This window comes from Pteronotus mesoamericanus, unplaced genomic scaffold (genome assembly GCF_021234165.1).
Source record: "Pteronotus mesoamericanus isolate MK-2021 breed Mesoamerican mustached bat unplaced genomic scaffold, CSHL_Meso_final contig_25, whole genome shotgun sequence".
Taxonomy (NCBI): Eukaryota; Metazoa; Chordata; class Mammalia; order Chiroptera; family Mormoopidae; genus Pteronotus; species Pteronotus mesoamericanus.
In genome coordinates, this window is record NW_026555105.1 from 17,391,177 (window position 1) to 17,417,912 (window position 26,736).

Here is a 26,736-nt window from a genome sequence, read left to right on the forward strand (position 1 = left end):
TAGTTATATTCATAAATAAAACAAAAAATGAAAGTCCGTCTTAAAGTCTTCAGGAAAACGACTAAAATACATACTTTTAAAATAGAACATTAAATTAAAATGCAACTATCAAAAACAGCATTTTCTTGCCCTGGGTGGTGGTGACTCAGTTGGTTGAGGCATCGTCCTGTAAACCAAAAGATTGTAGGTTTGATTCCTGGTTAGGGCAAATGCCTGGGTTGCAGGTTCAGTGCCTTGTCAGGGTGAATATGAGAGGCAACCTATCGATGTTTCTCTCTTACGACAATGTTTTTGTAAGTGAGTACTTTCCCTCTCTCTCCCTCTCTCTCCCATCCCTTCCCCCTCTCTAAAATCAGTAAGTATGTCCTCAGGTGAGGGTAAAATAAAATAATATTTTCTTTTCATAAAAGCTATACACAAACATAAAAACCTCACTGGCAATATACATATAATTTTCAGTCAAATTTTCTATGTATAATATCTATTACTTCCTCTATTTCAGGCTCTCATTTATGCTGTGGCCTCCTCTCTATAAATTGTAAGACAGAATAATATTTTTTTTCTTTTTTATTGTTTATGCTATTACAATTAATTGTCTGCACTTTTTCTCCCTTTGCTTACCTCCACCCTGCCTCAACACCCCTTAGATTAATATTCTTGATAGTGGTGATGAATTAATTCAATGATCTTTTGCTGCAAATGACTGAGAACAAAATGATGAAAGGGGAATTAATTTACCCAGGAAGTCCATGAGCTAGTTAGGCCGAGAGAAGTTTTGGAAAGTGAATGAAAAACATATTATGTTTTAACCTTTTGAATTATAAAAACATACTTTTGTTTTAAAAGCTGAATTTTCCAGCTGGTGTTTCTTGATTGTGTGCAAAATTGTCACGTTCACTCTGCTGGTCCTTGAACACAAACCCTTCCTCTTCTCAAACTAGAAGTCTAGAGGTTAAGATACAGTTCTGTGCTGTCATGTTCCCAAACAAAATACTAAGAAAGTACCATCTTTATGCTCTGACATTTGCACAGTTACAAGTCACACACCTGGCTGGTGTGGCTCAGTTGCTTGGAGCGTCACTCCATAAACCGAAAAATTGTGGGTTTGATTCCTAGTCAGGGCACATACCTAGGTCACAGGTTTGGTCTCAGTCGGGGTATGTATAAGAGGCAACTGATCGATGTTTCTCACATCGAGTCCTTGGTGAGGATTAAAAAAAAGAACAAGTCACAATACTGGAATTAAAGGGGAAAAAGAGAAGGCAAAGGCTAGCTTGCTTTTGCTGACATATTATGCTTCAATTCTGTTTTCTTTGATGATTTTCAACACTTAAAAAATAAATAGAGGATTTGAACTTTCAGGAAAAGAAGAGAACACTACTAACTATGCAAAATCTATTAACCACCTAAGAAAAACACTGTCTGTAAAGTTAACCCAAAACAGAAAGCCTCTTTACACCTACATTTCCTCTAAATAATTTGTTTAGTAATAACAAGTTAACTTTTTTGAAAATTAAATAGTTTCCAGGCATGCTACAGGCATTATCTTATTTAATTCTCACTATACTACTAGGCATTCATACATTCATTCCTTTATGGAGTGTTCAGTAGTGAACATTATATGCATATGTCAGTGTCAAGAAGCTTAGCTCGGTAATTATATTACCCTCTTCTTCATAGGCGAACATGGAGGATAGGGCTCTAAGAGGTTAATTTACTTGTCCAAGGTCACACAGTTTTGGAGCAGTTATAGGAACCAAGGTATGTCGTTTCAAATCTTTTCCCTCAATCATTAAGTAAGTAGACTTCTAATTTTTTTTAAACATTTTTCTCTTGGAGGAAAAAGCTTTCTACTCAGTGACCTCTCTGGTCCCTTTCCCCCTGCACTATTGTCCAAAGAACAAGTGGTGAACTGCCAGGCATCTGGGAGACTGCAGGGGCGAGGAGCCAAGACCCTGGAGTATGAAGGGACATCTTTGAAGAAACAACAGCAGCCCAGACACAAGGCCAGAATATAAATTCCGGGGTTGCAAAGCGGATCCACTGCCCAGGGAAGCTGTTTTTTTCACCTCTTTGTCTCTCTCCATTACTTCCAAGGGGATTCTGAAGCTGGACAGCAGAGGCAGAACCTAGTCCACTGGCTCTAATAGGCCGGGGACATACAATTTTTATTCTACAACCCTTAACTCTCTATCTCTGTACTGTTTCTTCTTGCATTCTCTCTTATGTGCTTTCTACTTCGTCTTCACCATTGGCGCGTAACCTACGTATGACCGTTTTCGTTTTATTCTACCGCCATATGGACTAGGTTGCCTTATGGCGACCTTGACAAGCATCTGGGTGGGAGGCCCCGGGGAAGGTGGGGGCGCTTAACTCTGAGGATGAAACCTTCAGATAGCTGTAGGGAGGTGCCACGAGGAGGTGGCGACAACCGAGTTCCACTCAGCAATGAGTTTCCTAAAGGATTGACAGGAAGTGTACCAACTGCCTTTGGTCTCGCAACTTGCGCGGTCTCGCGAGATGTGAGCGCCAATCCAGAGGGAGGAGTCAAAGTGCCTCTTTGAAAGGGGGATGGGAATATCTGTGGCGCAATCATTGCGCGAGATTGGGCCATGGTTGCTGGGCCCATTCTTAGGTCTCGCGATATTTAGCCTACTCCAGTCTGGAACTAGAGGCAGTTTCTCGCGAGAGCCCGTGCTGCGGGCTCTGTGAGGCCCCGTGTGTTTGTGTGTGTGTGTATATGTGTGTTAGTGAATGTGAGTACGGGGAAGCAGCGGCCGCCATTTCAGGGAGGCTGCGGAAGCTGTCGCAGAGTTGGATCCTGAGCTGCCAAAGCCGCCGTCTTGCACTCCCGAGCGGGCTTCTCTAATCCCATTGTTTCTTTTAGATTCGCTCGGGCCTATCCGCCCTTGGAGCCTGAAATTCGGGCTGGGCGGTACCGCGGCCCGGGCCTAGAGGCTTAACTGTAGCAACAGCAGCAGCGGCGGCAGCTGCAGCAGCTCCCTTCTTTACGAATACGAGCACCACAGGGGCCCGGAAGCCCGCACAGGTAAGGAGTTCTTGTGGACCCTTGTATTTGAAGAGACTTTAGGGGGTTTGGTTCTTTTCTGGGTCGAGGGACACTCCCTAGGTGGTTTTTAGCGGTGGGATGGGGGAAGGGCAGGTATTCTAGAAATCGGCCCCATTTTGGTGATCGCGCCCTTATTACCCTGTGGGGTAGGTTTTAGGGTTCTTGGGTGTCACGAACCTCAGAGAGGCCTCGGGCAGATGGCGACCTGTCCCTTCGAGGCCTGGGCGGGCCGCGACCTCCCAACATGGCGCCAGCCGAACGCTGCCATGGCACACAACCCGTCCCTACCGAGGGAGTTTCCCCTGCTTCTAAAATGGCAGAGCGGGTTTTGCGCGGAAAGAGGCGCGCTCGCTCGAGGCTCCCGGGTTCTGTTTTTGGAGTTAATTGAAGGCTTTAAAATGTCGAACATTTAATCTAATTTCATGTGCTCTGCCTTGGAGGCATTTCAGATTTAATTATCAAACCTGGTAAAGTGTGTCGTACTACTTAAGTCAAGCTTGGGCTTTTGAAAATGTTTTTTTTAAGTTTTGGAGGATTTGGGTAAGAAATCGAGCATAATTGAAAAATATTTACTCATAGGAATTACCTTATTGTTTTCATAGGAGTTTAGAGAAAATGGCAGACGATATTGATATTGAAGCAATGCTTGAGGCTCCTTACAAGAAGGTGAGAAAAAAAATGTTGGTGAGGTTTATATATTTCTTGATTTAGCATTATTCACGAAACTACTGCTGAAATGTAAACTAACCTCCCCGGAGCCCTCTTGATTTATCTTATCAGAGATGCATTACGTATAACTTGCAAAAGTAAATATATGCTATTGATGTAATAATATTGTGCAGTAGTTTCACTTCAGCGTGATGAATAAATGCCCATCTATCTCTCTTTGTAGACTTGCCTAACGATATCTCACCTCTACTCCCATGAATTCACCTTTGATTCCAGTGTGAACTGTCAATCATAAGGTAGTAATTGAGTGACTTATCGCTGTACCGTGGTCCCCTAGGTAAAATGACTCAACTAAGAATTACCAGCTCCAGTTTGGTATAGCAAAAAGGTGAATGTAGTGGTTTGGGAAAATAGCAGGGGTCCAAGAATAACAAAGTATAACCAGTCTGTGGCAAGCAAATCTTTAATGTCTTACAAGAAGAAATGGGTGAGATTTAAAATTTTTTTCTCTACATATATATGTAAAAGACTGGTGACAGTAAAATACTAAAACAGGCAGGTGATGATCTGCTCAGTTAAAAACCACTAAAATTCTTGGATCCCTGAATAGAAAAAAAAAATTATAAAGCAAAAGAGGCAGTATCACAACTTAGAGTCACTTGATGACTGTTTTACTGTTCTCCATATTGTCTTATTTTTAATTAGTCCCTGCCATATTTCACACTAAAAACTACAAAGGAATTTGGCTAATAATAATAGTCTTTGACCCATTTCAGTATCACAGTGAGAGTAAAGTGTCTTTTCATTCTTTCACCAGTTGGTGGTGAAAATAGCAGTGTGCATGCGTTATCACTGGTGTCACAAACTATAAGCTTTGTAAGTTAGCAGTTATTCTCCTGTAACTGATGTGATCAGGCTTTAAAATAAACATTGCACTAAACCTTTAAAAAATAATACATTTGTTTTGGAGTGTATAGCACGACCATGTGGTACCAATTTGGATGAATTCTTTTATAGCTTTAGTGTACCTAGTTTTGTAATGCTTAAGACTCTTGAGCTTTCTGTTTTAATGTTTTAAGATTCTTGTGTCTTAGTTTAACATGGATGTAATTCCATGTAAACAGGTATGGAAGTAGGAAATGTTTAGGCTGGACTGGTGGATTATTAATTGACTTTCTTGGGTTCTTGAGAGTCAACATTACTAAAGCAGTGTGAATCCCTGTTTGCTTCAGGGCGAGATGTGTGACAGAGGTGGCATCAAGCTCTTACAGTCCCAACCCTCCAACGGAAATGGGCGAAGATCTCAGGAATGGCATCGGTCACAGGAAATCGATAGTGGCTGGCTGCTAGCATGGCCACTTGGGGCTTAGGCAGAAATAGAGCCATGGTACTGACCAAAGGGACCGTAGCACATGGAATAAAACTCAAAACAGGACTTTATTCATGTTTTAAAGAAATTCTATTTAACCACTGTAAATCTGGATAACTTAATATTTAACTATATAAGAAAGTAAAATTTAACATGTTAATATGCATTTTTATTTTTGTATCTTGATGACTTAATTTTAAGCAACAAAGTGGTTAAACACATACCCATCTAAATTTTTTTATAGCCTTCCATGTTAAACTATGAATAAGTAATTAGTTTTAAAATTGTTTTGTATTTTCTTATTCCTGTTCCCTTTACCCTTTGACAACTTGAAATGTTACCACTTCGTCCTCATGATGTTCTTCTATCAACCTTGCTTAGGATGAGAACAAGTTGAGCAGTGCTAATGGCCATGAAGAACGTAGCAAAAAGTAAGTTTTAAGAAGGGAGCTGGGGTGGGGGGGGACTTAGTATCTTTGGGATCTTACTAAAGTTGTGTTCCTGCAGCTAAAACTTCAAACTAAGGTTCTCTTTGGAAGCTTTTCTTTGCCTCTTTAAGAAAACTGGTTCTTTACCTTTTGGGACAAGAAACTGTTTGAGGATATAAAACTATGGACTCCTTCCCTAGATTTCAGGATATGGTGCCAGGGACCTTTTGGACACCTTCCCCCTCTCTAAGTCCAGCCAGGACAATCTGGACGAATGTTGTATGACAGCTTGCCTTTGTCTTCAGCTTATTAACTTTGGCTTAATGTGTAATGATGTTATCAATTAAACTAGCATATCCATTGAAGATGTGTTAGGAAGAAGAAAAGGTAATAAAATAATCAGGCCAAGGAAAGTATTGTTTGTTCTAAATTCCTGAAGGAGTCAGAGCTATGAATTAGTCAAGCTTCTTGCTGCTTAAAGGCCCTTTTTGTCATAATGTTACAGCATATTTAAGTATTTCTTACATTCCTCTTATATATCTTTGGTGTGAAGCTTCTAAAACTCTGCTAGATTTAATAGTGAGAATACAGTCTCACTATTTAAAAGTTGAATGAGATGTTAATAGAGTTAAATGAGTAATAATTCAAAAAAGTATAACTCAGTGCTACAGACTAGTACAGAATATAGTATACAAAATTCTAAGTAGTAGTGTAAAATACATCTATTTTATAAGGTTGGATGCTGCTCTTGGTGTTTCCTTTCAGCTCTAAAATTAGTGATTCTTAATAACATGGTAAAAGCTTTAAATGTTTTATTTATATTTGTGATGGTATATTAAAACATTTTGTCATGGTCATAACCCTTTAATACATAATGAAAGATGATGGTGAATAGCCACTTACTTGGGTTTGGTTTTTGGTGGGGGGCTCTTTTCCTCCTAAGAGCTCTTAAGTGCTTTGTAATACACTACCTCAACATCCTCACGACAACTTTGTTAAGTATGTTGATATAATTTCATAAAAAGATGGAAAAAATTGTCAAATGGGATTACCTAGGCTTCACTACAACATTTTATTATAATTTTCCTAAAATAATGTAGTAATGATATAAAGTATCCTACCTTTTTTTTTTTTTCCCCTCCCTTTTGGTGGGAGTCTTTCATAGTTTCACTAATCACAACAGGTTATAGGTATTAGGTTGGGTTTAGTCTTAAATTGTTACATGTGAGACAATCAACCAGTCATTGTGTAGTTTAATATATCTGGTTTTAGACCTTTACCAAAGTAACTGTTTCCTAATTAATGGTTCTAATTGACAATTTTGTAATCTAAAGAAATCTTAGGGAGTATTCATATAAAGTAAAAGATAATGTATTCTAGTTGGCACAAATAGCGGGTGAGGGAAAGCTCTCACTGTAAGTGCCAAAAGGATGAGGCCATGCGCTGTGGGGCTCAGACCCCTGTATCATTTTTAGACATCACTCCTTCCTGCTAACATTTCCAGTTTTACAATACTTGTTTTATTCCTGCCTCTAAGATCATTAAGGCTACTAAGCTTTTATAAGGACTCAATGATAGATGCTTAGTGGCCTTTATCTAATGTAAAGAGTCTTATGAGACTGAATACAGGGGACAATTTTCTTTGAGTGGGATTTTTGACTAAGGGAAGAACTTTACAGAACACTCCCAGTACCATCTAGTGTCTTTTTAAATGTACGAATTAATTCTCTTTCAGACTTCTCATTCTCAATTTTGTATAGCTGATTAAATAAATGCCTCCCTTGTTCAATCAGGAACTTCTACTAATTTTTCTGAAGGGAATTGATCTTTCAAATTAATTTCAAGGTTATCTAGGAGGAAAACTTTGTGTTTAGGGATAGAATATTAAAAGAAAAAGTTCCGTGCTTTAGTTTTCAGTGTAAGTCAACCAAAGGAAGGTGCCATGTTGCATTTTTCATTTTAAAACTTCATTGTTTTAACAGCCATTGAGTGTTGGATATAATTTTAAGGTAGTAAGGAAATGTACATTATGAAAATTGAGAGGGACCAGTAAATACTTCTTTAAAAAAAAATAGTAATTCTGATTCTTAGTACATAACACTCAATTGTATTCTAGTAGTAAAAGGAGCTAAGTTTACTCTTAACACAAATTGGTTATCAATTAGCCTATTGAAAAGAACTATATACCCCTGAGTTTGGCAAGACATCAAAGTATGCTTTTTAAAGTACTAGAGCTTGCCTTCGTGGGAATGTTATTTGTTAGTGTGACCAGTTTTGCAGAGTCTAAACCAGCATTCATTTAGTTAAAGGAATTACTCAAAAAGGATAAAAATAAAATGACACAGTTGAAATATATTGGCTACTGTGGTGTGGATTATCTATAAATTTTGGAATAAATGACTTTTCTATTTTTTTCTTATTTTCCAGAGTACTTTGCATTTAAAATTTAGATCTTCTTACATGGAAGAGGTCAAATCCAGTTATAGCAAAACACCTTTACAGCAGAGGCCATATAACCAAAAAGTCCAAAGGCCCAGCCCAGTGGACCATTTACTTCAATGATGTTCAGTACAAAATTCCACTGCCACTAAAGACTTTGGAAAGTCCCTTTTAAGTTGTAACAGGATTTGACTATTAGTATGGATTTATAAACCCTTTTTTAGTTAACCTAATAAATGTTCTTTGAAGCTGTTAGACTGATTTCTTGTACCCTTAAATTTTTGTTTGGGTTTTTATGCAGAGGATTGTACATTCTGAATGTTAGAGTATGTTGCTGTCTTTTTACCTGTCTGGGGTTGCCTTCAGATGTGGGTGGGGACTCATTTATAAAAAATCCTAGGAAGACCTTAAGATGAAGTTAGCTCTTCAATTTTTCCTTTGTTGAAATAAGTCTTGGGCCTAAAAAGAGGTAAATAGGGAGGTTGGCTGCCTCTCTGCAATAGGCCATCTATAAGCAGAACCAAACTTTGTCTTATTTGTGGGAGATGGAGTTACTTTATACTTTGTCCCCTAATTATGTTTAGGATTTTCGATTATAGCTATTGCATAGAATTCTTTAAGAGAGTGTCAGGTTTTTCAGGTAACAAAGTTGGAATGTTATCTGTTGCCCTTCTGGGCATGCTTTTATGACATACAAATAATGAGTGTAGCCTAATTTTCTGTCATGTGCTACCTAGCATATACATTTCTGACAGTCAGGTGGATTATCTTGAAATTTTAGACAAAGTTTCTGCCTCCTTGGAAAGCTCTACATCTCCTTGTGATTGGAGTGTGGGTTTCAAGATTCCAGAAGGTGGGTGTCTTCATTTTCTATTTTCAATGCACTCTAAGATGGCCTGCTTACAGGTTCTCTGAGGCAGACTTCAGTTGCTCTTGTGCTAACTTTACTTTGATAAGGACTAAACAGTAAAATGAAATTTCCAAATGGTGGTAGAGTTGTCAATGTTTAATCTTCTAGCCACTATAAATTGACATTTTAGTGGAATAAGTTTATTTTGAAATGTCTTTCAATTTATATTGAAATATCTGAAGGCACCTCTAAAATTTGGGTGATAGCACAGAGGTATAGATTGTAAGATTTAACTATGGAATGAGTGGGTGGTTTGTTGTGGAGAATACAGAAATGAACAAAGATATAACTGACTTTTTTTTACCTTTCAGAGTTTGAAATTTTGCAAATATTTATATAGATGTTGATTGTTTTTGATTGCACCCCACGTGCTTGTATAAACAGACATAACAGTGGCATACTCCATTTTCCCCATTTACTCATAACTAATAACAAAATATCTGAAGTGGTTACAATAATGTCTGAATGTCAGAATGCATTTTACTGAATTAGATTTACTATCTTGTAATTTTGCTCATGAAATCTAGAAGGATAAAATGTATAAATTGGATCAAGATTGGCTTGTGGGAAATTAGTGTATTTAATGAAAATTTTTATGTATGGTTCAACACTACTTAAATGTTAACATTCTATTATAACATTGATTTATTACTGTATCCTGTGGATTACAGTAATACTTGTTGGCCAGTTATAAGATAGTCAAACTTTATTTAAGTCCTTTCCTTTTTAGAACTGTAGCTGACTCTCAGGAGATCATTATAGTCCCTGCCCTCTCAAATGATTCTTTGTCAACTGACTGCTGATTTTCAGTAGTAGAAGCAAAGGTTGGGTATTGTCTACCTTACCAAGGAGTTATTTTTTTCATAAATATCATTATGTATCATTATATGGTAGTAAAAATGGCAAAATACATTTACAGAAAAAGATTTTTAAAATTCTGACCATAAAAGGAAGTATATTTTGACAGATTGTTAAACCGGCAAGATAATAGTGGGGTTTTTCTTCCCCCCCTTAGGAGGAAAAAAAGCAAGAGCAGAAGTCGTAGTCATGAACGAAAAAGAAGCAAAAGTAAGGAACGGAAACGAAGCAGAGATAGAGAGAGGAAAAAGAGCAAAAGCCGTGAAAGGAAGCGAAGTAGAAGCAAGGAAAGGAGACGGAGTCGCTCAAGAAGTCGAGATCGCAGATTCAGAGGCCGCTACAGAAGTCCTTAGTATGTAACTATAATTACAATTATAGTTTGAGTCATTTGTTGGGTGTCCAGATAGCGTTTTAATCTGAGTGATTTGAACTGTGAAATTTTACTTTTCAATATGGTTAGTTTAAAAAGTATTAAATAAGAATATTGGCATTGAAAAGACTAGTAAAGTGAAAAACTGGACAAATACGTAACTTTTGTTTTACTCTAGGCATACGGATTATTTTGTACTACTTACAAAAATATTTTTTACTGTATGCCAGTCCAAACTAGACTAAAGCACTAGAGTGCTTTAAAAAAAAGTAAATGTAGTGCCAAATACTTGAAAGCTAAAAGGTTGGTGAATTACTGAATGTAAGTTTATTTAAGAGTCAAGTATGTAATTAGTTAACAACAAACTTGTCTGTGTGGCTGTTTTCAGCTGAAATGACAGACAGACCCTTTGTGATTTGGCGTCTGCTCCTGGATAATCATAATTTTGGGGGCTCGTTACACATTGTATTTAAAAGTTTTTAAAATAATGCACTATATGTGCTTGAAGGTTAAAGCACTATGGAAAGTTGGGTGTGGTTAAGTTGCAAATAAAATTTCATTACAGGCATTTTAAAAACTCAGCTGTGTTAATAACTGGTAAGAGCCTACCTGCAACTTTTAAGCAACGATTGAATATGGCAGTCTTTAGTGCTTTTCTCTTTAATAAACATGGTTGTAAACTATGGGATATCTTAAAATGAACATTTCTAACTTTAAAATTTGAATGGTTGAAAGTGGAATTCAAAGATAAACAACTAAATCAGAGCCTTGACTCTGTCACTTGGGCAAGTTAACTTTGAGCTTCAGTTTTCTCAACTTTTAAGAAAGATAATGATTAACAGAAAAACTATTAATGAACAGTGAGAAAAGAATGTAAATAAAGAGCCCACCGTACTGCTGTTCATGAAATGTTTTGGTACTTGAGGCCATAAGACTTGGAGTTCTGATTCTGGTTCTTAAATCTTTAAAATGGAAAAGATTTGAACTCTTTGTTTTCTAAGTTCCTCCTAGCTGTTTATTTCATTAAGAGCTTAAAGGGGCCATAACGTTCTTTTAATTCCAAATGCTCTATTAGAAAATACTTTGTGTTTTGTCCAATTAATCAAAGTTTACTGCAATTTTAAAAATCAGAATGAAATAAATAGGAAAAAGGATTACCGTAATAAATTCTCAATACTGTTTCGGTGATGAATACTTGAAGTCAGCCTGTGATTCTGGTCTGATTTAAAAATGATTTAGTTTTTACATTTGGTTTCAGGTAATTTTTAAACTATGGAGGCAAAAACTGGAACTTAAATAATGGGGAAAGAAAGTATTTATACATTCTTACTTGAACTTTACCCACTAAATGTATATTTTTAATTATCCTTACTTTAAACTACAAAGGACCCATTTAATACAAAATAATTTATTTGAAACTGCTTGGATGTTAAGTACATGGTAGAGTTCATGAAAATGAATCCAAATGGTGGATCACAGACCACTAGTTGCTTCATTTTACTACCCTTTTGGGAAAGAATAACAGGATGAGCACTACGGGACATACGTCTCTTTAGTTTGGTCTTTCAAAATAAAAGGCCCAAATACTACTGAGCCTTGTTAGTTATTTACAATATGGAATAAAACTGACTAGTTTTAGTAGTTGCTGTTAAGGTTTTTTTTATTTTGTAATTTTTTCCCCTTATAATACTTTCCTTTTTGATCTTTTTTTTTTTTGAGAACATTCCTTTAATATGTCATGTCCTCAAAAAAGAATTTTGAAGAATCAGTGCACTTCATCTTTACAATGGAATATTTTGCCTCAAAGAAATGAAGTATGATTTGCTAAATGTGCTTTTTATGCAGTTCCTGAGACTTGCTATTAAATGGAAATTTGGAGTTTTCATGATTATGTAAAGACTTAGTCTCCTTATTTAAAAAAAAAAGTCCCTCAGGAAAACATGAATATTGTATATGTACTTAATATGTAAACATGTATGTTCCTGAAAGAGGATGTGCAGAGATGCACCCCAAACTGTTAACTATAGTTATTCCTGATGTGAGAGAAATTTAGGATGATTTATTTTAACCTCTGCGTATTTTTTTAACCTCAGGAATTTATTCATAAATGTGTAATTTTAAAAAAGCAATAGACTAAAAATAAGAGCAAGCATTTTCAGAATTTTAAAAATTTTGAGGCTGTAACCTTTGGTTTTGGCACCTCTCAGTGGTCCAGGATGGATAACTGTAAGAGCAGTTTGCCTGGGATAGAGTTAAAAGAAAAAGTCTATTTCCTCTTCATAATTGAGGTGGAAAAAGCAGCCTAAACAATGTTAAACTTGCTGGAGAGCACATGAACGTGATCTTAGCAAGACCCTAAACCTGTAACTAGTGTAATTTTGTGTTTCCTTTTTAGCTCCGGACCAAAATTTAACAGTGCCATCCGAGGAAAGATTGGGTTGCCTCATAGCATCAAATTAAGGTTTTTAAACATACTTCTGAATTGTTTAAATTGTTTTTCAAGGAACTAATGTGGTGTACTTGTTTGGGTAACTTCTGATACTTTTTAACTTTGCAGCAGACGCCGCTCCCGAAGCAAAAGCCCATTCAGAAAAGACAAGAGCCCTGTGAGGTAGCTGTTGTCACTCTCTCTTTCTTTAAAGCTTTTCACTTTTATAAAGCTTCAGCAGTTTATGCTACTGCTAAATTTAATGGCATAAGTAAATTGAGCCATATTGAATTTACTTCCTTTTGTAGTCTATTACTGTTAATGTATTTCTAACTTAATTTCACGTAACTAAGTTAAGCAGTAATTACTATTTTAATGTGCAGACACTACATCTAATGTTATTTCCTTTTCATATTGACTAAATTTTTTTAATGGTAGCTATAGAAATCTTCAAATAGACTTCACTCACTGACTTTTGGAATTAATACATTTACTGAAATGGCCTCAGTGAGAGTAGTTATAACAATCATAAGTTTTATCAGTTCTTTCCCAAGAAGTATTTTATTTCCAAACTCTTAATCAAGTTGATTGGTTTTTAAGTAGTAGTCTTTAATTCTTAAATGTTTCTATGAATTATTTTCCTTTCAAATAAACGTAAGTTTTATCTTTTCAGTTTACCATTTTGGTCAACCAACTTTTTGTTAAATGGTAGCATCTTTCTTTACAGATGTTCTGGCTTCCCTTAAAAGGCACCTTCTAACTTTGCGTTTACCCTGTTATTTGCTGTATTCTAATTATCCCAGGATTTGGTAAAAACCTTAGTAATTTTAAAAGATCTCTTTGTAAAAGATAGTGAGGTTTACTTTCTTTCTTTCTTTTTTTTTAAAAGATGTTATTTATTTTTAGAGATGGGAGAGAAACATCCATCTGTGGTTGCCTCTTGCATGCCCTCTACTGGGGACCTGGCTCACAACCACAGGCATATGCCCCGATTGGGAATTGAATCAGTGACCCTTTGGTTCACAGGCCTTGCGCTCAATCCACTAAGCAGTGCCAGCCAGGGCAAGGCTTTTACATTTTAATACTTAGTTTTCTATCAGAAAATCCACTTTTAGTTCTCTTTGTTTAGATGGAGTTCAGCTTTGTACCAGAGTTTTACTGTAATGTGTTTTAAATCAGTTGCTGATTTCTCAAGGGGGGATTTATCAGAATTTTGTATGGAATATTTCAGGAGTATTCCTGAGAATGTTCAAAACATGGATAACAGCATGTTTCTGTTTATGTCATGATCATGATGTATTTATTCACTTAGAATCTTAACCTATAGTGGTATTTTATAATAGTAGTGTTAATACTTTTATTTTCCTTGAAATTTATAAAATTATATTTTCTCTATTGTGCTCTAGTACTTCTTTATTTGGGCACTTTAGTTCCTTGTATAAATTTAGAAGTGTAAGGCTATTTGTAATAATTAATAAATTGAATCCCACTGTTTATACTGGTCTAGATAAATTGCTGCTTTTTATTTCTGATATTTTTATAGTTACTGTTTCTGCAGTCTATATCCATCAAACATTTCTTTGGATACTGATTTGCAGTCTTAGTGAAACAGTTCCAAATTAATAAACAACAATCTATTTCAATTTATTAGATAAAATTCTTAGAATCAAAATGTTTTTGTTATTTGGGCTTTTAATTTTCAGGTTATCTCATGTGATTCTCGAGCTTAATTTCTGTTTATGATTTTTATGGGTTTTTTTCATTTTTATCATTTATTATTTTTAAATCATGTTTATTCTATTACAGTTGTCTCAATTTTCCCCCCTTTTGCCCTCCTCCACCCATCACCCCCGTTCCCCATGATTTTTATGGTTTGTTGTGGGAAATTATCCTTCTACTATCTTAGGACCAGTCTGATTCATGGCTAGTTGGGGGTTATATCCTCTTCCTAATAGTATACTATCAGGCTTTGATTGACCCTATATTATCCTGGAGAAAAAAACATTTGTAAAATGGAGAAATCAGTAGACTTTAGTCATAATACAGCAATTTTCAACCTTTTTCATCTCGTGTCACACACAAAGTAATCACTAAAATTCTGTGGCCAAAAAATACATTTTTTGCCAACCTGACAAAAAATTGCATTCATGCCAGGTGGCTATTAATTATGTTGACTATTGTCGTTTTTTTTATTTGACAATCTAAGGGAAAAGAGGTCAGTGCCCCTGACTAAAAAGACAAGTCATATTTGTTTCAAAATTTTTTGCATTTTAAATATGCAAAAAATTTTTGCCCTGACTGGTGTGGCTCAGTTAGTTGGGGCATTGTCCTGTAACCAAAAGGTCACAGATTGGGTTCCCAGTTAGGATACATAATCTAGGTTATGTATGTGTTCAGTCCCCAGTTGGGGCTTGTGGATGAGGAAAAAAATTGGTATTTCTCTCTCTCTCTAAAGCAATTTTAAAAAGTTCTTGGGGGAATATTAAAAAATAAAAATTCTTGTGGCACACTGGTTGAGAAAATTGCTGTTGTAATACCATGTTAAAAGAAACATTTAGTAAACTGTCATCTTGAAGGAATTGAGTCACACTGAATTTCTTTATTGTCATTTTATAGAAATATGGTTTGGGAATACTGACCAACTAGTTTTGGTAAAGTTTATTCTGTTTACTGAAAACGTACGTTAAAAAGAATAAATTATAAAATTCTATATTTCTTATTCCTCTTAGGGAACCTATTGATAATTTAACTCCTGAGGAGAGAGATGCAAGGACTGTTTTTTGCATGCAGCTGGCAGCAAGAATTCGGCCAAGGGATTTGGAAGAGTTTTTCTCTACAGTAGGAAAGGTAATCTTAGCCCATTTAGGGATGTCAAATAAATGGAAAATGCCAACATTTTAAGAATTGTAGCTACGGCACATAAAATGAGAAGATATCTGAACACCAAATCTTGTGATTTAGTAGAATTTAATTACGGAATTTATATTTGGTAACAGTCCTATTTTGCCTAACTTGGAAGTTAATAAGTGTTGGAGCTGGTAAATATTACCACGTTATTCTTCAAAAGATAGAATTTAACCTACAAATTTACTCACTTAAAACTTTCTATGATGGCTTCTTTGCTGCATCAATATAGTTCCTCCTGTTTCTTTTTGAAATTACCTATAATGGATTATATAGGATAATTATACAAACAACCTTGTGTTAAGCATGTGCGTGTGTGTGTGTGTTGTTTTTATAGGTTCGAGATGTGAGGATGATTTCTGACAGAAATTCAAGACGTTCCAAAGGAATTGCTTATGTGGAGTTTGTTGATGTTAGCTCAGTGCCTCTAGCGATAGGATTAACTGGCCAACGTGTTTTAGGAGTGCCAATCATAGTACAGGCATCACAGGTAATTTTTCTTTTTTAACAATTTGATCATTGATAGTAATGGAATCCTGCTGTTTGCAGTGTTGTGTTATAGTGCTGTGTCCTTTATATAATCACCACTTATACCTTAGGTCATACATTCTCAGGACATTTCTTTTTTTAATGTTTTTTCAATCCCATCCTGTTGCATTTTGACAAGTTGTAATTACCTATTTTGTGAAAAGACTTGAGAACTTTGTCTAGAATTTTAATTGATTTGTGATAATCTAATCTGTTGGAAATGAAGCATTTAAGAACATATTTTCCCCTTCCATTCTTTGAAATTGAGTGACTTATTTTATTTATTTATTTAGAGTACATTGATTAAAGCTGGGGGTAGGAAATAAGGAAGGGCTTAGGATTGAAGAAGCAACAGGAGAAAGCCTAGGGAAGACTGCTTTGGCTATCTGGAAATGTTACAGGAAAGAAACGAGCCTATATGGGTCTGCTTTGGCTTACTGATTAGTCAGAAAAGGGAGCCTTAGAGACAGATTCAGGTGGTAGCCTGAGATGAGCTGCTGCTGCTGCCCATTGCTCCCCTGGTTTTAAGTCTTGTGGGGTCCCTTAGAGTTTAGGAGAGATGCATGCCTTTGGGGGAAGAGGAAGGGAAAGGCACAGGCATGCTCCCAGGAAAGTGCACTGATTTTTGACCTGTGAAAACTTAATATTTTCAGAAGATTTTATATTTATATAACGCCAAGAGGAGTTTGGCCCTGACCATATAGCTTAGTGGGTTAGAGCATTGTCCCAATACACCAAGGTTGCAGGTTCCATCCCTCGTCAGGGCATGTACAAGAACCAACCAATGAATATATAAAGAGGTGGGATAACAGGTTGATATTTCTGTCTGTTTCCCCTCTCCCTGCCCTCTCTAAAAATCAGTTTTAAAAAACAGTTTGAACAGTTATCAGTTCTAGTATCCCTTGAAAATCAGATGTTTTATAAACTAATTTGAGAATATTTTCTAAGTAAATGCAGTTGTGCCATGGCTGGTGTGGTTCAGTGGATTGAGCGCTGGCCTGCGAGACAAAGGGTCACCAGTTTGATTCCCAGTCAGGGCATGTGCCTGGGTTGTGTGCCAGGTTCCCGAGTCGGGGGCATGGGAGGCAAACACATTGATGTTCTTCCTCTTCTCTCCCTCACTTCTCTCTCTAAAAATAAATAAAGTCTTTTAAATAAGATAATGCAAATTGCGATATAATTCCACTTTGCTGATTATCTACAGAATTGGCATCAATATTTCATTTAGATATAAAAAAATCAGATGTCTCCATCTACTGAGTATATATATGAAAGTACATGTTAGGATTCATCATCAGTTCTGAATAGTTCATATTGGTTGCTTTTCAAACCACTGAAATAAATATTCCAGAATTCCTAATTAATCTGGTTACTTCATCAGACTTACATAATAAGTGTTGCAGCTCTGGCCAGTGTGGTTCTGTTGGGCAATATCCTACAAAGTGAAAGGTCGCTGATTCAGTTCTCTGGTCAGGGCACCTATGAGAGGCAGCTGATCAATATTTCTGTCTCACATTGATGTTTCTCACCCTCTGTTTCCTTCCCTCTAAAAGTAAATAAAATCTCAAAAATAAAGGATTAGCCAAATATCAAGGGTCAGAAACAAGCTTGACCATTTATTAAAAAAAATAGTTATGTATAAGCTCTTTAACAATATCTGACTTGAAATTCTAGTTTCATTGCTTAGAAGTTTATGTGGCCATAATCAAGTTACTTCTAGTTCTATTACCTTTAAAAGGTGGTGACACCCTATTTAATATTTTCAGGGTACTTAATATTCTGTGTTTATCACTTGATTACAAGTAAATAATAGAAAAATAATTAGTCATTCACTTCCTGTGATGGAGGATGACACACCTAATTGTATGTAGATTGGCTTGACACCAGGGCTGAGAAGCGTCAAATTAAATGAGGTTTTGAATTTATTTAACTTTTAACTTGCTGCTATTGACCTGTACTACTCAAGGTATGCAGTTTTGTAAAAGAAGTTTGTGTTAAGATGTAAATTGAGAACTTTTTGGTTTTGATAAGTACAGTGCTTTGATTTTATTTATATTGACATAAGCCCTCTTTTTTAATTTATTTTGATTTTAGAGATAAACATTGATTTATTGTTTTACTCATTGGTTACTTAGTGTATGTGTTCTGACTGGAGATCAGACCTGCAATTTTGGCATATTGGGACTTCATTCTGACCAACTGAGCTATCTGGCCAGGGCTGGACACAAACCCCTTTATGACAGTCTGCTAGTATACTATACTTTGAGTAAAAATTACATTGAGGGTGTATTTATTTGAATGAATAGTGAGTGTATTTAACACTTGCAAGTAACAATTTTCCACATTAGCATGCCTGGTATGAGGATGCATCAGTATTTTAAATTTTGACTTCTTTTATTTTTAAGATTTATTTTTAGAAAGGGGAAGGGAGAGAGAAGGAGGGAAATAGCGATGTGTAAGAAACGAGAGAAATATCCATCGGCTGTCTTGGCACACCCCCAACCAGGGACCTGGCCTGCAACTCAGGCAGGTTCCCTGACCTGGAAGGAATTGGACCAGCAACCTTTTGGGTTTGCCGTGCAGCACTCAATCCATTGAGCCATAACAGCCAGGGCAAAAAATTTGGCATTTTAACTATTTCAGTGTATGATTCAATGCCATTAAACACAGTTCATGTGTAGGAATTAATAGAATATTTGTCCTTTTGTGTGTGACTATTATACTTAGCATTATTTTGTTTTTTAATTTACTGATTTTTTTAGAGAGAGAAACATTGATTTGTTGTTCTGCTTATTTATGCATTTGTTCATTGTTGATTTCTGGTATGAGCCCTGATCGGAAATGAAACTTGCAGCCTTGACATATCAGGATGATGCTCAAACCAACTGAGCTATCTGGCTAGTGCAATTTTGAAACTAATTTTGATATCAGTTATTAAGCAAACCTGAGTTGTGTGTGTGATTTACTGTTTCATTAATTTGTATTAGTGTTGGGTAATGTGCATTTTGACTCACCTGATTTGTAGGCAGAAAAAAACAGAGCTGCAGCAATGGCAAACAATCTACAAAAGGGAAGTGCTGGACCTATGAGGCTTTATGTGGGCTCATTACACTTTAACATAACTGAAGATATGCTTCGGGGGATCTTTGAGCCTTTTGGAAGGGTAAGTCCTGATTTCTTGAATGGATTGGTTTTTTTCAATCGGTTCTTGATCCATGTATAACCGTATTATAATTTTTATATATCTGCTTTATGTTTCTATAAAATTACCATTAAGATGGGGGGAGGTGATTCTGTAAGGTTTCTGTGACAACTTCGATTAAGAAGGAGTCTCTGAAAGAAGATAGAATTTGAAGTTAGAGATCTTAATGTGTTATTTTTCAGCTACAATGAAAAGCATAGTACTAGAACGAATCATTTTTGAAAAAACATGAATAATAAAAAATGCATTTGGAGCAAGAGATTTTTATTTTTTCTTGGTTTGTTTCTTTGGATGATTTGTTTCTTACTGAAAATTTAAGTGTATATAGAGAAGCTTCTCTACTAAATTAATAATTAGACGGTTCATGTTCAGTTGATTCTCATTTTTAAATGGAAATTTTATTTATATTTATTAGAGCGGAAGGGAAGGAGAAAGATTTCCTGCCTCTTGCACACCCCCAATTTGGGATTTGGCCCACAACCCAGCATAGGCTGCCAGCCACCTTTTGGTTTGTAGGATGATGCTCAGCCCCACTGAGCCACAACAATGAGGGCTTAGAATAAACATTTTTAAATAAATGTTAATAGCAGGCTGTGCACTAATTTAAAAGACTCATTTTGTGGCCATGAATAAAACTCGCGGTTTCCTGGTGAATCTTATCCACTACTAATGTTCATTGTTCTTGGATATATTTTTTATTGCTTTCTTTTACTACTCCACTGAATGCTTCTGTTAAACTGTTTTTAAGTGTCAATAATGGTTAACATTATGGTTTTGAGATTGTGAGTGCTTTACCTACTGGAAATGTACACTAAATAACGATATACAAGTCATAATTGTATGGGTTCATCAATTATTACAAAGTGAATACATTTTGACAAACATACAAAATGAATGCTGTATCTTAATTTTTCGTGTTTTCTGTGTATGGATAGCTTTTCAGGGTATTGTGATAAAATCCACACACCATACACCTTGCTCTTTTGAAGTGAACAGTTGCCTTTTAAATTCACAGAATTGTGCTATTATCAACTTTATGCAATTGATCATGTCTGATATTGAGAATTATTTTTGGTGATTTTAGTATAACGGAATGGAAACTATAAGATGATGATTTCATTTCTAACTTCTAGTTGTGTTTTACAAAGGACTTTAGGTTTTTGTCTTTTTTTTAACTTTTTTATTTTAAAGATTTTATTTATTTTTAGAGAGGGGATAGGAGGGAGAAAGGGGGGAGAGATCTCATCAATGTGTGGTTGCCTCTCATGCGCCCCCTACTGAGGGTCTGGCCTGCAACCCACGTATGTGACCTGACTGGGATTTGAACCCATGACTCCGGTTTGCGGGCCAGAACTCAGTCCACTGAACCACAACAGCAAGGGCAAGATTTGTTGTTTGTTTTTTATCATTTGATATTTAGTCAAAAGACTAAGATTGTTGGTGGTGGTGTTTTTTTGTGGATTCCTCAGTGTATGACTTCTTGTTTGGGAAATTTTTAGGCCTTCAGATTTTTTTGTGGCTATATGGGCTGTGTTATATTTTCAATTATTTGTTGCGGGGCGAGAGGGAGATAATTCAGTCATGTTTCAAAGAAAAAAACTTGTCCCCTCAATTTTTATGTAATAATTATGTTTTTATTTTTAGATTGAAAGTATCCAGCTCATGATGGATAGTGAAACAGGTCGATCCAAAGGATATGGATTTATAACGGTAAACAATTAACATCATAACTTAATTTTGATTTAAGCGGCATAGCGTAAACTTCATTAGGTACCTGTAGTGGGGAAGGAGGCATGGTTGATATTTTTAAGTGTTTTAAAGTAGCTTGCCATTCATTAATAGCCATTTCTTATCCACCTTACCACAACAATGAGGAATGCCTTATGTTTCTGGCTAACTGTTGCAACCCAGTACCCAATTATGGTGGTAGGTGGCAGCTTAACCAATGGTAAATGGAGGTGTTTTTTTAAAAAGTAAACTCTCTTATCTGTTAACTTCATGATTTAATCCAATTAACATGGTAGCAGTTTTTCGAATATATGATCTTACCACCTGGGAAGATCCTGGAGACATTTTTACTTTAAAATACAAATAGGTCTGTTTTAATCAATAAATTATAATTGTCTTACGTTCAAATTTCCATAAAATTTAAACCTGTAATAACACAGAGCCTTTTTCATTGCTCATAGCGATTTTATTTATTTAATATATGCTAGTTGAAAGGAGAAAACTTAGTTGTGAAACAGTCAACTCACCGTTTTATTTTGCTTGCAATAACATAAGTGTGGTTATTTTCCCTCCCCCAATAGAAAGGGATGTGGGTTTTTTAAAAAGGGAGGATTTTAAATGTAACTTCTATTAACTACTTACTGTGATTCAGTGATCTGTATGCAAATCTAGATTGTATAAATTTACATGGTGCTGTCTGTGTAAACATTACCAGTAATTGTTTACTTTTCAACAGAAAAATTATTTTAAACGATAAACATGATGAAAGATAAAACTATACAATTCATAGGAATATGTTCCTTTCTCCCATTTAATGTAAACCAGAAGGAGTGGATTAGAGTTTTGCTATGTTAGCATCCTGGAATTAAGAACTTTAATGATTTCATTAACAAGAAAAGATGAACCACAATTTTGTGTTAAAAATAACATTTGAATGAACTTGAATTTTTTGAGTAGTTCACTTTTATGAGGATAAAAGCATTATTTAAGTTGGTCCCAGCAGATTAAGAAGGGATTTTAAAAGATTTTATGTATGTATGTATTTAAGATTGATTGTATCTATTTTTAGAGAGGGTAGGCAGGGAGGGAGGAAGAGGGAAACAAGGATGTACAAAGGAAAATTTGGCTGCCACTGGCATGCCCCCAACCAGGGACTTGGCTGGTAACCCACGCATGTGCCCTGACCAGGAAGCAAACCTGTCACCTTTGGGTCTTTGAGATGATGCCGAACCCACTGAGCCACACCAGTCAGGGCAAGAAGCACTTTGAGTTAAAAATAACTTGTTTTGTTACTGAGGTTCTTTATTTGTAAAGATAGTTGTCATAACTTTGGTTAGTATCTCTTCATTTTAATACTTTATTTTTTTCCAAACTGTAAGAAAGTTTATTTAGAAAATCACATAGGTAGGAGAGTGTAGCAGGAATGGGCTCAGGAAGCAAGTTACAGATATAAGAGAAGAGGCCCTTGAAGCTTCGGAGAAAGAGGGGTACAGGTAATGAGCCTCAGGGAGGAGGGGGAGAGGAAAGGCAGAGGCATGCTCCCTAGAGGGAGAGTGCCTTGTCATTTTAAATCAGATGGTCGACAGTATGGTTTGATCATGTTGTATTATAGATTCAAATTTCTAGTTTATCACTTACCCAGTTATTATCATTGAATAGACTAGACTTAACATGTGTGCATTTATTTATTTATTTATTTATTTTTTACCTTGGTTATATATGTAAACTGATCCTACTGGACCTTTGTACCCCCTCTCAATTACAGTTTTCTGATTCAGAATGTGCCAAGAAGGCTTTGGAACAACTTAATGGGTTTGAGCTAGCTGGAAGGCCAATGAAAGTTGGTCATGTTACTGAACGTACTGATGCTTCCAGTGCTAGCTCATTTTTGGACAGTGATGAACTGGAAAGGACTGGAATTGATTTGGGAACAACTGGTCGTCTTCAGTTAATGGCAAGACTTGCAGAGGGTAAGTTTTTCTTAGTGTTATGAATGATTTATTACAAGTGTGATAATGAGAAAGGTGATCATGCACACTAATAAATGGAAAGTGATTTATTTTGGAATTGACGTTATCTTTGGGTAGCACATGTATGTAATTTCATAGATGAACTTCCTTGCTTTATCTACTCCATGGTAGTGCGTTTTTCAGTACCCCAACCTATGTTATGTAATTCCTTTTGTTTTCTATAAAAATGTTATCCTTATACTTCAGAATAAATTTAATTGTAGCTCTTAGACTACATGCTGCTTATAATGTTTTTTAGGCAAGTGACTGGTAGTAAGCACTCAGAAAACTGGGTTGTTTTTGGTGTCAATATACTAAGTACTTTAAGATCTATTCTTTTACAGGTACAGGTTTGCAGATCCCACCAGCAGCACAGCAGGCTCTACAAATGAGTGGCTCTTTGGCATTTGGTGCTGTGGCAGGTAGGAATTGAATCTTTTCTAATTTGAAGTCATTGTTTTTTCACCTAATTCGAAAATTTGCCAAATTTTTGCATTTAAAAGGACTTACTGAGAATTCAATTCATCAAGTACTTACAGCCTATAAATTTCAAATGTTCATGTAAGAAAGTGGAGACACAGGACAGAATTATCTACTAATATAAACTGTCAGAGTATTGCAGCTGAACCCTGCACACCAATTTTAGTTGAAATTGCTGTAAGCCATACCTTTAAAATACACTTATTAAAGACCAGAGGTTTATATTGGCAATATTAAAGTTCAGAAGACTACCAGGGGCTTTTAAATCAGGCTTTATTAAAGTGATTGCACGATCAAAAGTGCAGTAAAGTGCTTTTCTAAATAGTACATATTTCAAGATGTTAAGCTAGGGAATGAAGTTACTGGAGAGGGCAGGAAGGGAGGAGAGCACTGGCAGTTTATTACAGTTATGTAACAAGGGGTTTGGTTTATGAAACATGGCTTAGTTATGCAAATATGTCTTTATAAACCTTGATAATAGCCTACATAAACAAACTATGATAACATCATTTTGAAATGTTGATGTCTTGCTTTTTAAAAGTACATATAACAACCATTATATTGTGAACACTGTATGACAGGAAGTACTTGCCCCCAGAAAGTGTGGCCATTTCTATTATCTATTGGTCCTTCAATTTTATCTACAAAGACTTACAATACCTAAAGATAGGAGATATTTACACCAGAAACTAGTATAATACTGGATTTCAATTGTAACTGAAAAATGATTTGAAAAAGATATACAAAGTAGGATGGTATTGAACCTATACAGAAAGGTTCATGTGGTTATTTCATGATTTCCTTTTAAATTAAAATCTCATTCATTAATGGAGGGGATCATTTCTGCTTTTATATTGTTCTTCGTTATTTGGAGGGGGGTGCTTTTCACTGCTTCCTTTTTAATGGACAGCCAAAAGTTTATAAGCATACCTTTAGAAAACCTGCCTTTAGTTTTTTCTGTGCTTTCTGTCAAATTGAATGATTTATTTTGAAATCTAATAGGTAGTTCTCTAAAATTTCTGACAAAACCATGCCAGGTGTATGAGAAGAAAAATCACAACTATTACTGTATTGATTTATTTTGTCTTTTAAAATAAATGTTAGGAATTCAGTTTTATAGTGAAAAAGTAGTCATAGATGTCATTTCTTGTAATTGAAGATACTAAAGGAAACCCATCACCTCAGTAATAATCCCTAGTCTATGGTTCGAAAATTATTTAACCTCAGAACTATTTTTTTATTGCTTCCCATTGTTCAGGTCATTCTTTCAATAATTTAGAAAATGTATGATTGTTTACTGTATTCTAAGTAATTCACTAAAAGCTAGAGAATGAGATTTGTTCCCTGCCTTCGGGGCTTTGATGCAGTGACATGGTTGATTACTAAATAACCTTAGGTTATATCCTGGGTGCTCTGTCAAATGTTAGTTTGGTCGTCTTCTTCATAAACAATATCTTCACCTAATAGAAGATTTTTCAATTACAGACATTGTTAAACACCTTTAGTTACTTCTTCCATCATGCATATGACTATACCTCCCTTGCCATACTCCCTGTGTAGCATATATTAAGGCTGGCTGATTTTGATCACCTTAAATTCTAAACATCCATGTGGGTTGTGGAAAATAGCCATTTAGTTACTTCCGTATTTGTTATATTCCCCCTTTTAAGTGTTTATTAATCTGATTTAAAGTTTGATTCTCTTTTCCTTAAACTTGATAAATTGTTTTTATTACTACTGAGTTAATCAACTCAATTTATAGGTAACTATTTAATCTGGTTTTTCTCCAAATAGTCATTATTAAAACCTTACACATCCCTTGTTGAAATGAAATAGCTGAGTGTTAAGGTGTTATGGGTTAAAAGGTGTTTGGGGACCTTTACCCTGTGAGCCTTTTAAAGTTGTTTTAAACCAAGTATGGGTCATAACTATATCTGCATGCTTTTAAAAAAAAAATTGAATTTAGAGAGAGGAAGGGGGAGAGATAAAGACATCTCTTTGTTGTTCCACTTATTTCATTGGTTGATTCTTGTTTGTGCCCTGACTGTCAAACCCAGGTGTTTTGGCACAACGCCTTATCCAACTTGAGTTACCTAGTCAGGACTATATTCCACATGCTTTTCTTCTGGAAGTTTAACAGCTCCTTTCTGATGTAGGGTCCTTACCTTTGTGAATCCCATGCTTTATTTTCTAACTTGTCACAAATAACTTGAAAAATCATTGGAAAATTTTTTTCTGAAAAGAGGACGTGATTTTAAATGTTCATATCTTCTTACTTGTTTGTAAGGGTCAGTGTTCTTGGTCAGACTTAAAAACACTTTAAAACAAGTTTTTGCCACCCTCTAAGTTATTCTTCTTGGTGACGTTGATATCTCTCTGGCCATAATCTTGGGATCAGAAGGGCATATAAAAAGTCACCTTTATTTTTGAAATTTTGATAGGAATTTATATACACTTAAAAGTAGCATGGATTTCTCATATCTATACATTTTTTCCCGTTTTAGGAAAAAAAAGACATTGTTATATTTTAAAGTTTATTGACAGTGTTCCTATGATCATATCTTCAAGTTCCTTCAGTATACATCAGTTATATTTCTTCAACTCCTTGAGATGCCAATTTTGAGCACCTAACACCCAGGTATACTTATTTCCCAATATAACTTGGGCTGCCACATCTCTTTTCAATTTTGCCCATGTTTTATGATCATTTTCATGTACTCAACAAGAAATCCAAATGGTGGTAAAGTGTTGCAGTTGAATCACAATAACAAAAATTGGGTACTGAATATAAACAATTTCCATATTGTATATTTTGGTAACTTTTGAACTTCAAGATAGCTTTTCAACACTGACATTTTGTTTTACTATTCAGACTTGCTGCTGTTTTCACATCCTATCAGTTTTCTCTTAACCTGTCTTTTAATGATGAAGTGTTCATGATTATATGAGGAAATATATTGGTAGAAATCCCCATTCTCTTTATTTTTAATACTGACTAGATGTTTAAAATTTCTTGTATTTCATAGACTATGGTAAACCCAATCAGATTTCATTTTTGCCTCATCAAATTTCCAGGCTAGGCCATGAAACCAGACCCAAATAAAATCCACCTTCTGGGCTGGACTTTTTAAGCTTTAAAGGAGTTTTAAAAAGTAATATATTCAGTTAGTTAGAATGGTATTCCACTGGTGATATTCCTACTACTGAATTGGTAGATTAGTGAAAGTGTACGGTTGTTTGATACGTACTATTTATTGCAGGGATTACTGTTTTTGGGGTTTTTTTTTTTAAACTTTTGAAAGTTTAAAATGCTTATTTCCATTGACAGAATGATAAATAGTTGA

The 26,736-nt window shown here is 35.5% G+C and overlaps 1 protein-coding gene across 4 annotated transcripts in view; it reads left to right on the plus strand.

Annotated features, from left to right (window-relative positions):
• The first annotated feature begins 2,725 nt into the window (after window positions 1-2,725).
• RBM39 (RNA binding motif protein 39) overlaps window positions 2,726-26,736 on the plus strand; it is a 30,236-nt gene continuing 6,225 nt past the window's right edge. For 2 of the 4 annotated variants that reach the window (XM_054573822.1, XM_054573824.1), the window contains exons 1-12: window positions 2,726-3,049; window positions 3,673-3,736; window positions 5,490-5,539; window positions 9,901-10,095; window positions 12,509-12,574; window positions 12,671-12,724; window positions 15,271-15,388; window positions 15,783-15,935; window positions 18,999-19,136; window positions 20,820-20,885; window positions 22,669-22,873; window positions 23,257-23,334. In XM_054573822.1, the coding sequence (XP_054429797.1) occupies window positions 3,686-3,736; window positions 5,490-5,539; window positions 9,901-10,095; window positions 12,509-12,574; window positions 12,671-12,724; window positions 15,271-15,388; window positions 15,783-15,935; window positions 18,999-19,136; window positions 20,820-20,885; window positions 22,669-22,873; window positions 23,257-23,334 (1,174 nt within the window). In that variant the 5' untranslated portion in view covers window positions 2,726-3,049; window positions 3,673-3,685. The remainder of the gene's footprint in view (window positions 3,050-3,672; window positions 3,737-5,489; window positions 5,540-9,900; window positions 10,096-12,508; window positions 12,575-12,670; window positions 12,725-15,270; window positions 15,389-15,782; window positions 15,936-18,998; window positions 19,137-20,819; window positions 20,886-22,668; window positions 22,874-23,256; window positions 23,335-26,736) is intronic. The other 2 variants (XM_054573825.1, XM_054573826.1) reach the window with 1 other exon arrangement.